This window comes from Oreochromis aureus, linkage group 12 (genome assembly GCF_013358895.1).
Source record: "Oreochromis aureus strain Israel breed Guangdong linkage group 12, ZZ_aureus, whole genome shotgun sequence".
In the NCBI taxonomy this organism is placed as follows: Eukaryota; Metazoa; Chordata; class Actinopteri; order Cichliformes; family Cichlidae; genus Oreochromis; species Oreochromis aureus.
Window position 1 is genome coordinate 31,241,779 of NC_052953.1, and position 11,941 is coordinate 31,253,719.

The window sequence follows — 11,941 nt, forward strand, 5'->3', positions numbered from 1 at the left end:
TTGCAAATCATCTCCTCTCATCAGGAATCTGTCAAGGAACCGGCAGCTAAAAAGTCTCCAGGGACTCAAAAACTGCTTAGTAATCATACATCACAGTAACTGTGAGTCGGCAAAAGAACTCAGTGTATATGAACTCAACAGAACTATAAAGCACTTTGTTTTTTTTGATGTGGTTGAGTTTGCTTGCACTGATTTTTATTTCATCATCACGTCTTTAGTTAAAGAAACTTGAAAATAACAATACGGGGCTCTAATGACTGCTGCCTTTTTGCATCCTTTAGTGTTTTTGACACTGATCGATCGAGAAATGAAAAAACTACTACGACTCCTATTACTACAACTAGTCCATGCATACACACATATACAGAGATACAGAGATTCCTTCATTTGCCAGTGAAATGCATAAATCCTATAAAATAAAATTTTTAGACTTTCAGCCTGAAGCTGTGAGGTAACCTTGGCTTTCCGTACTGTTACAGTTTTTATTTTATTTCTACTGAATTATCTGTCTGATTAAATACATTTTGTTGTTAAAGTGTTGGAAAAAATATTTTTCTGTGCATTTTTTATTGATTCCCCTTATTCTGTGCATGTTTCTTCCACTACTAAAATGTTCTCGGTTCCTTGTAACATGATTAATCTTCCTCTCTGCTTTCTGCCCTCTTCTCTCCAGGTCCACCTCCTCCCTCTCACAGGACCTCATGCTGGAGAGGTTCAACCGGGGAAAAGCCAAGTTTGATAAGCCGGTTTCCATCCCCAGCCCTGGTGAGTGTGGCGCTCACACCTCTCTAGTGGCCCCTTGTGGGAATTGATTGTCAGTGCAGGAGCAAATCAGCAGCAAGTAAAGAGAATGGACTCAGCGAGTACATTTGAACTGAGCTGAATAAATTGAATTAAGCACAGGAGAGCTGGCTAGTGCAGAATATGAAATGGATTTATTATGGATGACACTTAACCCCCACTCTTGTCTTCTCTTCCCTGCACCTTCCGCCCCTCCTCCACCTCTCCTGCGCAGAGCACTCCCGTCTGAGGAACGTCACCGTTGTGGTGGGGTCTGACATGGTGCTGCCCTGCCAGCTGGTCTCCAACTTGGCTCAGCCTTGTTGGGTTCTCAACGACCGTGAGCTTCAGCTGGGTGATCCGGAGGCAGGAGGGCCGCGCTTCGATCGGACCCTCAAAGCTCTCATCGTCCCTGAAGCGGGCCAGTTGCAAGCAGGCCGCTACATCTGCTACTCTGAGGAGCAGGGAGTCAAGTTTCAGACAGAGCGCTACCAGGTGGCAGTGGTAGCCAGCGCTCCAGTCTTCATGGAAGCACGGGCTCCGGACAGCAGCATGGGCCTCTTCTGGGTGCTGGTCATCACGCTTGGAGCAGCGTGCCTGCTGCTTCTTGTCGTAGCTCTGTACCTGCGCAGGAGGCTGAAGCTGGCCCTGGGAAAGGGAGCAGACATGAAGCCTCTCGAGAGCACCCTCGTATACCCCATCACCCTGCCTAAGGAGCCGCCCACCTTCGTGCCTAGCAAGATGCCCACGGATGAAGACCGCTTCTGGGAGACAGGCGCCAACTACTATTATTCAGACGGCTCCCTGAAGATCGTTCCCGGTCATGCCCTGGGGCCCAGCAGCGTCAGCAGCACGGCGTCGCCCAGCGCCATACCCGGCCAGCCCATCCACTCCCCCAGCCGTCTCAGCCTCACAAACATCAGAGGCTCCGGTAGCAACGGCTACATCCGCCTCAACCTGAGCACAGCAGGGGAGGAAAGGGCTAGCGGGACTGGTGCTGGGGGCGGCGGGCTGGGGGGCCTTGGCATGGGTGGGAACGACTACTCCAGCCCCTTCAAGGAAGAGCTGAGACGCACCCTGCAGCAGAGAAGCGTGCTGCCCGACGCAAACCCGGAGGAGTCGTCGGTCTAGGCCCGTCCTCCTCCGTCTCTGTTCCCCGAGTTTGAAAAAAAACAAAACAACCAACCTACCTCTGTCCTTTCGAGGATGCCTGCTCTCTCTCTCTCTCTCTCTTGCAACAACATGCTGTCGATTCCCCCGCGCTCTCTCCCTCTTTCTCGCTCCACCAATGGCTGTTTGGCTCACTGTAGACATTTATAGCACACAGCATGTTAAATATACACACTCATACACTGTGTTCAAGCGACATGAACTCTTCTAATTATTGTGTTTTGGACAACATGCAGTCATGGTTGTGGCTTTTTCTGCTTCCACTGTGCAACCGCCACTTGTGTACATTGTGTATTTAAGAAAAAAAAAAAAGAACGAACGCAGGGGAGAACACCTCGAGCACGGAAATCAAACAAATGGCGTTACCTGTTCTCAGAAGGGCACATTTCTTCTACAAAGAGCGGACCAAGCGAAGCGTTTTGCCCCTGTTCTCAAACCACTTGACAAACGACAAGGGCAACTAACTGGAAATATTGAACTGATTCTTTGTCCTTCTGCTCCTTTGAGACTTTTACAGCTTACTGCACTTAAAAACTGGAAGCGTGTCTTCCCTTTTTTTTGTATTCGTGAGCCGAGAGTGTGAGAGCGGTAGAAAAAAAGCCTAATCTCTAAGCAAGACGACAATCATGTCCCCGAGCTTCATACGGGATGGAAAGGAGAGAGGAGAGAGAGGAAAAGACAAAGAGAAGAAATGAAATGGAAAAAGACTACGTTTTTTAAATATTTTTTGTTGAATGAAGGACAGTCTCTCGAGACAGTTTGTATTTTCGCCCCTTCCACGCCTTGTATTTACCACCCGAGAAAGACTTTGATCTCTTCCTTTTTGATTTGATGTGATGACCATTGCTTTGAATTAAGACATTTCTCGTTATTCTTTTGCTCCGGAAATACAGCAGTGTTCAAATAGTCATCGGCGACTAACGGCTCCCCACTTTGGAATGACAATGCGAGGACAAGCTCCTGGCGTTACATTACTCCTCGCACGGCCCTGCATGGTGACCTTCAAACAAACCTTAAACTCCCATATACTTCAAGTGCACTCCGTATGACATTTATTAAGAGTCACAGGGTGTGACAGATAGGTGTTTTGGTTGCACTTTTTTTTCTGTGGAAGCTTGTGCAAAGGCTATTTGCATTCAGCTCATAGCAGCTGAGCAGTAATTGCACACTTGATTTCAAATCGAAGTTGACGTGAAGACATTTGGCATGGAGAATGTAGCTGAGCCCTCGCTGTTGCGACCGCTGTGGATGTCTCAATAAGTGCTTTATATTCGATGTGTTTGGTGAGGGTGGTAACTTGCACTGCCAAGAAAGAAACTACCCCTCCCACACACACTTTTACACAGACACAGACACACTCACAGTCCTCTGAATCCCAACCATCCTGGACTACAGTGTGTTTGTGATGGATCCTTAAACCCCTTTGAAACCCCCCTCCCTGTTATGCCCAGAGACGGACCCGGAGCTACTGTGGACTTATACAGACGGAGAATAATGTAAAACATGACGACATGAAGAGAACACACACACACACACACACACACATACAGTGTTGATGGACAGACAGACTGAATGAACCTGTACCGACAAACGGGTGGCTCCAGACAGGAAGTGGCCAGAAACCAGTGAAAGGTATTGTTCCACTTAATTAAATCCATGAAAGCAGATTTAAGAAATGTCATAGCCATAAACGATTTCCAGTTCAGAGTTTTTAGCTCTTGCTGCTGCTCAGTGTAGTGTTGCAAATTATTTAGTTTATTTATTTGGCTTCTCTGACACTTCGGTTGCCCAGAGTGTCTCTTAAAGGAATAATTCAACATTTTGGGAAATTCACTTAAGGTGCTTTCAAATATGCTCTCCTTACTATTAAAGTAGCCCTATTATACTGTTTTCCCAAAGCAGTGCTTATATTCATGAATTCTACTGAAGTAGCTTTGGATGATTCACAGTTCAAAGTCCTTATTTATCTCAAGCTGCCTTATACTCCTTCACATTTTCCACAGCAGTCATGTAGGCTGGTTTGGAGATGGGCCAGTTCTGGCCCCCGGGCTTTACATTTGACACCCGTGTCTTTTACATACACTGACCAAGTGTGGACATGTTTAATATGAGCACCCACCATAGTAACAGTATTCCTGTGACCGAAAACACTGAAAAGTACAGTAAGCTTCACTGTTTGTTGCCTGTTGAATATCAGGTTAGGTATGGTGAAAGTCTAAACACACAAGATCACCTCACAACCGCGTACCAATCTAAGAGATTGATGCACCCAATAAGGTCACTGTCTGAAAGGGTTTTTCACACCTGTCTGTTAATTATGATGCTGAAAGCAGGCCAACTGTGCCAGCTCTCACCAAAGGTTATAAAGCTTGCTAAATACACAAATGCTAAGTGCAGCCCAAAAATATGTAGCTGGAGCATCTTTAACTTGAATCTGTTTTACACTTTCTTTGACAAAAATTTAATAATGTAAGAAAGGCCAAACTAGTTATTTCTTTACTGGACTGATGGATCTAGCTACCATGATATTTACCACTGGTTTGTGGATACATTTTGCTAACTTTTTTTCCCCACCAATGTGATTAGCTGTTAAGTTTTTGGAAGGTGCTAACAATGCTAATGCAGACTAATGCTTACTAAGCTACATTTGTAGATTTTATATCCAAGCGCAGGCACACAGACTCCTGTATCACACAGTAGACCAATACATCTTGTGGCACCAACACCACAAACTCATTTAAGAGGTTTGGTGACTCAAATTAGCAGACGTGAGGCCTAGAAAACAGCAGCTAGCTACAGGCCTTAACAAAATCCAGATAGAGAAGTTATGAATAGCTTTAGACCCTCTACAGTTGTTGTCATGGGAGATTCTATACTTAGAGGCCAAAAACTTTTTTTATACCCTTAGAGGAAATGCACTTTAGCACTGGCTTTGTTTTTCGAGGGGCCCGGACTAAAAGCCTTTGAGATAAACAAAACTGACCAAAAAGTTGGGAAATTCTTGTAACCATGAGGGCAGTCGGTCTGCTTTGTGATAAATAAAGCACAACTTCTCTTACTAGTTTCATATTTGCTTCAAAGCAAACAACTGAACTTCCACTGCTAAAGTTGTAAACAGTAAAAGTCAATAACCAAAGACCATTTTAACAGATGTTACAGGTGTTACTGGCTGCATTAATTAACAACCCGTACCTGAATAGAACAGATCCTTTAATTAGTTTAATTAGTAACAACTGCACTTAGTTTCTATTTCATGCCAAATATTTCAAGACCAATGTCATAGTATCACTACAGTATAAGAATAGTTACCGACCTGAGGCCCGGCCTGGTCTATCCCAATAAGCAGCCATTTATCATTTATCATGAGATTTGGTTCTCATGTAGTGACTTTTGTTTAACTTTACTGGACACCACTAGCGCCATCATCATGTAAAAATTTGCGTATGTCCAATTTTAAAAAGGTCTATCCATCCCATTTTACCAGCTTGTTTTTTTCCATCAAAGCTGTCCTTCTGTGCTCTTTTATGCAAGTCTTGAAGTGCAGGTGCACCTGAAAAGCTATCTCCCTGGCAAAAGATAAGAAAAGGGGCCACACACAGCCTGAAGCTTGTGGCAAGAGCATTTTATTAAAGAGAAAATCCTCCAGTGTGACAGCCATCAAAATAAGCTGACCCAAGGAAGGCCTTCCTGCCTAAAACCTCTGTTTCAAAACCTCTGCTGTACTTGCAAGTTTGAGGGTCTTTTCATTTCAATCTCCTGCTCAGAATAGGCAACTAACTACATAACTACATATCATTACAGCCGCTGGAAGTTTTCATATCCCATAAGTTTTAGCACAAAGCCAAAGCCCATATTATCATATTATTGAATTTTCCAAAAGGTCACGTTGCCCAAAATACGATGTGTTCCACGCTGATGTAATGATGTCCGAAAAAAAATATTCTGACATACTTTCTGTTCCACTTCCAAGCAAACTTTGAAGCACAGCCAACAATAGATCAGATCGTGGCAAAGTCATATTGTGCATAACTTTTTTAGCTGTTTGCTGTTACTCACTCTACATGTTTTTGTCCTCCTTTTGTGCTTTGTCCATCAGGGGGTGGCTTTTATTTTTGGGATGTGTCTGTCGGGACCAGCGGAGCACAGCAAGAAAGAAGGGGACGGACAAAAAAAAGTGTTTTTGCCCCTCTGTGTACAGAGCCTTGAGAGAGATGTAGAATATTAAAATGATCCCAAGGTTGAAGAGGTAGTCGGCCATCAGCACTCCATCCTAGTGTTGCATGATTCTCTGCAAGTGGACTGTACATCTTTGATATGATCATCCTTGTACATCATTTTGTTTGATCATTTTTGGACTTTTACAGACACTAATATTGTGCAACACTAATGCTCCCTTTGAAAAAAGAAAAGAAAAATATTTCTGGTTTTATGGCTCAAGAGTTGTACAGGATTTCATTGCTGCATTTCAACATGTTTACCTTTTCTAAGCCTCTTCACCTTTTGGAAAAGCCAAAGTAGACTGCAGTTGCTTTTGTTCTTGTTGAAATATTGATTTAATTCAATTGCGGATTGATATTTAAGTCTCAGCAGTCCGTCCACTTTGCTGAATTGAGCTGATATCTGCAACCTTTCATATTTTATCTACAGCTAAATTTCCCCCGGAGCAAAATGAAAAAAGAAGACTTGAGACTGATGGACTTCCTGTTTATTTCCTGTTTACATGTCAGTCATTTATCTGCTGAATTTCTTATCTCCTAACTTAATGAAAGACTGAATGATGTACCAAAACTGTTATTTAATTTTTTAGCCCCTGAAAGCCAAATAAACAGTGGTGGATCAGGAGCAGATCTGTGATTAAAAACAATATGTCCATGTTATAGTATTAAATTCCCAAAAGCCAAAAGCTAAGAACACATTATCTCTTTACACTGGTACTTGGTTATGTCTTATATTTCTCCTTTTTTTTTAACAATTAGAATTTTATTTAATATAACATGTTGCAAAAACTAAAAAGATAACAGGTCTCAGGCTTGGAAAAAATGCATGTGTAGTGTATTTTATGTACATTTCTTCACTTCCAGTGCATTTGTCTGCTTGTAATATTTTCTCTCACACGAGGCTTTAAGTTCTGCTGTTTTCATGCTTTATCATTTGGATTATTCTGTTACCACCCAAGGTTTAGTTTGTCCCATTTTTGCTTTTCTGTTATTGGTCTATTATGTTTGTTTTTAAAGTATGTTAAGTAACTTATTTCATTTGTAAAAACATGTTGATATTTATTACCATTGTACATATGTCCTTATTTTTTATATGTGTATAGACATACACAAATAAAGATAGAGATCTACTGGAGGTGTGCGAGCTGGTTTGTTGGGGTGGGGAGGGGTTACCATTTACAGAAACCTTTATTAAAAAGCAGATAATGTACATTTTCTGTTTTCTTACACATTTGTTTATGAACATATCCTACATCAGCCATTCCCAGACTTGAGAGTGCTTTGGCCCACTTAAAAAACAGGAAATCCCATGTGGCCCACCCAGTCTTAAATCTTCACTCTTATCAACATAAAACAGAGCTAGAGTGATTCCACGAACATTTTGATTAAAAAAACATATCACAGGCTGTTGGCTATAAATTGCTAATGATACCCAGTCATATGCAAAGTGTGAAGGCCAATGTGTGGCCCACCTGCCACTGGGACAAACATACACAGTTGCATAAATAAATACATAACTGTACGTACTTGTGAGTAATTTCAATCTGAATTTCTGTTATTACTGCAGCCTACCTGTAATACTTTCAACCCACACTTTGGGGATCATACTGGATAATCCTAAGAGAGACTGACCAGTTTTTCCAAACTGAACAGTATGATCCAGAATAAATGACCTGATCTATAAAGCCCTCAAGGAAGTGTTTAAAGAGGTTGTTTTCTCTGCAGATGCATGACAGGAAGTCTTTTGTGAGTACAGATATCACCTGCCAGTGACCATTAGAAAAATGCAGGTTTAAGGGTCTTCCATGTTAACTTTACTTGTCAGACCCAGGAGCTATGCTCATACAGTCTATGTTTGGAATCTGTGATTTAAAAAGTAATTGTAGTTGGAGGAAGGTGCAACAAACCCCATCAAGAGGAATATTAGATCGTGTTTACAATTCAATTTAATTTTTTTTATATAGCGCCAAATCACAACAATAGTCACCTCAAGGTGCTTTATATTGTAAGGTAGACCCTATAGTAATACATACAGAGAAAAAAACCCCAACAATCATATGACCCCCTATGAGCAAGCACTTTGGCGACAGTGGGAAGGAAAAACTCCCTTTGAACAGGAAGAAACCTCCAGCAGAATCAGGCTCAGGGAGGGGCGGGGCCATCTGCTGCGATCGGTTGGGGTGAGAGAAGGAAGACGGGATAAAAGACATGCCGTGGAAGAGAGACAGAGATTAATAAGAAGTGTGATTCAGCAGAGAGGTCTATTAACACACACTGAAAAAAAGGGATTGGCCAGCTCTTGGATTTACATAAGCATCTTGCGTGTATTCAACACAACTGCCTCATGCTTTGAAGTTCAGTGAAACTATATAGTGTAGAGACTACATGATATGCAGAGAGGGTATATTAAATTGTTCATATCATGTTCGAGTGAAGTAAGTCAATAATATAGCAATGTTAAATCTCGCGAGACTGCATGTGATTTCATCTCGACGGCTTTGGATCGTGGTTTGAGGAAGGCATCCATCTCAGTCAAGTCGAGCAGCCGCCAATTGGGTGGTTGTTACATTTACAAAAGTCTAACTTGTAATTTGAACAAAATAATTTCATGTTTCTATGGTGAAGGTAATTAAATCATGTAGGATTTGTATGAAATTCAACAACTTAATTTGTTCTTGTTGAGATGACATGATACAATCTAGTAAGAGTGGTTAGTTGCTGGACTCATGAAATTCACAAGATTGCATCTGGTTAGTTTGCACTGGGTTCTCTCTGGGTATTCTGGTTTCCTCCCACAGTTAAAAGTCATGCAGTTATTAGAGTTAGGTTAATTGGTGATTCCAAATTGCCCGTGAATGCAAATGGTTGTTTGTTTCTATGTGATAGACTGGTGACCTGTCCAGGGTCTACCCTGCCTCTTAAATCTATCACTTCAGGGTTATGCCCCAGCCCCCCCTGCAACTCGGATAAAGGATAGGAGGATGGTAGTTGTTGTAAATCCATTTATTTTTTTATGTTAACCAGACTCTAGACTTTGTTGAACATTATGTAATATGAAGATAACATGTAGTATTTAAGTGACCAAGTAGTATCGGGGTAAAAGCTATTGAATAGTTTTGGAATAAAATGACAAAACTGTGAACGATAAAATATTCCAAGAGTTCAACTTACTTCATCTAAACATGTTTCAATCCCGTTTAATCAACACAAAAACCACAGGTTTATTGAATATGAATAAGTTGTGTTAATTTAACTAAGTTGTTTAAGTTTCTGCCAAAGCAAAACAGTTGTGTGCAACCAATGTCCATTACTGAATTAAGTAAATCCAACATGGTCTTTTTTTCAGTGCATGTTGAGTGAGAAAGGTGACTGAAAGGAAATGACAAGCTGCAACATACAGCACAAGTACTGAGTATCACAGTAAACATATATACCAACACATCCGTGTAGGTAGTGGGGAACAAGGTAACAATCTGAGATCCCACCAAAAATGTATGGTTTAGTTGTTATTTAACTACTGAGTAACTATATTATTACTACAGTCACCAGTATGGCTACAAAACTGGACAGTGGAAAATCTGAACATTTCAACAATATGGGGGTAATTATTTCTGCACCACATAATGAATCAGACTACTTCTTTAATACACCATCCATACACTGAACCTGTCATCCCAGCACCATGCTGCGAAATTATATGAATGAAGAAGAAAAAGATGGAGGGCCAAGAACGTGTTTGCATAGACAAGTTCCTGTCTTAGGTTTGTTATTTTGGACAGGGAGTAACAGTAGACTGTCATAGACATAAAATAAAAAGGAATGGGGAGGAGAAGGTTTAAGGCAATAAGCAGTTAGTTTATGAGCACTGGCACAGTCAGTTACTTTACTTACAAATTTGGATGCGATCCTGTGAGTAGCAAAAATTTAATCGCTTGTAGAACAAACTTTAGCAGCAGATGTGGCAAAACTACACATCAGTACTTAAGTAGAAGTACAATAAAATTATATGTTTTATATATAAAACAGTTTGTACATGGGAATGTTTGTACATGGGAATACAGACTTTATTTTAGTCTACATTTCATTTCTAATATATGTACTCACCTTGAATCAGTTAATAAGAACTTGAGCAGAGAAAAAGAAGAATTTTAAAAAGTAGCTCTACTTTCTGTCGCCTACAGTGTAGAGAGTCATTTCGCTCCACACCTAAACCAAAAATTGGGTACAGTCAGGGTTAAAGTGGGATTCAATAGTTAGGGAAACCCTAAAGTCGCTTACAGCGTGGAGAAAAGAGTCACATCTCACAATGATTTTTATTGAGGGCCCTTGAAGATTTTCTTTATGTACAGGTCATGATCAGCTGACCTGTACAGACACAGTGTGCAACAAACTGCACACAAACAGTTTGTGTGTTTGCTGATATTTGTTGAGTTAATAAAATGTTGCATTTGAAATTACCTTCCATGTTACTCCCTTTATGGTTGCTCCTCTTCTGTAGGGCTAGCTAGATGCAGAAGTACCATAACTTATGGATATCTGCAATAGTTCTGGTGTTGAGCCAAGAAAGAAAGGGCCCTTTTTAACCCCTGACTATGGCGCTATAAATGATAAAATCATAAATTATATGAGTTTGTCTCTTTAATCTCTTAGTCGGGTTGAAGTCTGGACTTCAACTGGGTCATTGCAGCACCTTGATTCTTGTTTTTTCAGCCATTCTGTTGTAGATTTGCGGCTGTGCTTGAGATCATCGTTGTGTTTTATGACCCAATTTGGGCTTTAGCTGTTGAACAGATGACCTCACATTAGACTCACATTAGGAGTTCCCGCTCAACTCAATGACTGAAACTTGCACATATTGTGTGGTTGCAAAACAAGCCCAACTTTTCACCCCTCCACCATCATGCTTGACAGTCAGTATGAGGCGTTTTATTCTGATATGCACTGTTTGGTTTTCTTCAGATGTGGGGGTATGCATTGTGGCTAATCATCTTGAAGTTGGTCTTGTCTCCTCAAAGGACATTGTTGCAGAAATCTTGTGGTTTGTTCAACTTTCCAACCCTATGCTGTGCTGCCATGTCCTTTCCCTTGCCAAGCACTGGCGTCTACTCCTGGGAAGATTGTGGCATTGTGGTAACAAACACCTGAATCCTCCAGGGAGTTTTATAGTGATGCTCACACTTGCTGAAGATCAGTTAATCAGTAAGAATGCACTTAGTTTTCCACAGAGCTACTAAAAACCCCCCAAAAATGAATAGATTGTTGATGACTTTGCATAAAAGATCAATTTAGATTCCTTGACAGCCAAATATTATGCTGTCTTTACTTTTCTTATTTGTTTTTTTTGTGTGTGCATATACTGATTTTTCAGCTGACAGTGAATAGTGCCTTTGTTAAAAACAACAGTGAGCTCAAGATAATGTTAGCATTATTGGGCGCAGTAGTTAGCTCATATTTGAGTGTTTTGGATCCATTACACTGTTAAACAATTTGGCAGTCTTATCCTGAAGAGTTGAAAAATCTTGTGACAGGAGCTCATATATATATATATCATCTTTGATTCTCAAAGGTTTCACTATAATGCCAAAAGTATTCACATGTGAGCCTTCACACGCATATGAAATTGAGTGACTTGAGATCCTCAATCTGTAGGGCTTAATATGAAATCACCTGTGTACAATCCTTGCTTTGTACACAGGTGTATAGTGATGTTGGGACTGGAAGGAGCCGTTTCCCAAACTGTTCCCACAATCAGGAAAATGAAATTGTCAAAACAT

At 41.0% G+C, this 11,941-nt stretch overlaps 1 protein-coding gene across 1 annotated transcript in view; it reads left to right on the plus strand.

The window, feature by feature from the left end:
• sema4c (sema domain, immunoglobulin domain (Ig), transmembrane domain (TM) and short cytoplasmic domain, (semaphorin) 4C) overlaps window positions 1–7,296 on the plus strand; it is a 107,894-nt gene extending 100,598 nt beyond the window's left edge. The window contains exons 15-17 of the mRNA XM_031746181.2: window positions 674–765; window positions 1,016–3,582; window positions 6,047–7,296. Of these exons, the coding sequence (XP_031602041.1) occupies window positions 674–765; window positions 1,016–1,911 (988 nt within the window). The 3' untranslated portion in view covers window positions 1,912–3,582; window positions 6,047–7,296. The remainder of the gene's footprint in view (window positions 1–673; window positions 766–1,015; window positions 3,583–6,046) is intronic.
• The last annotated feature ends 4,645 nt before the right edge of the window (window positions 7,297–11,941 follow it).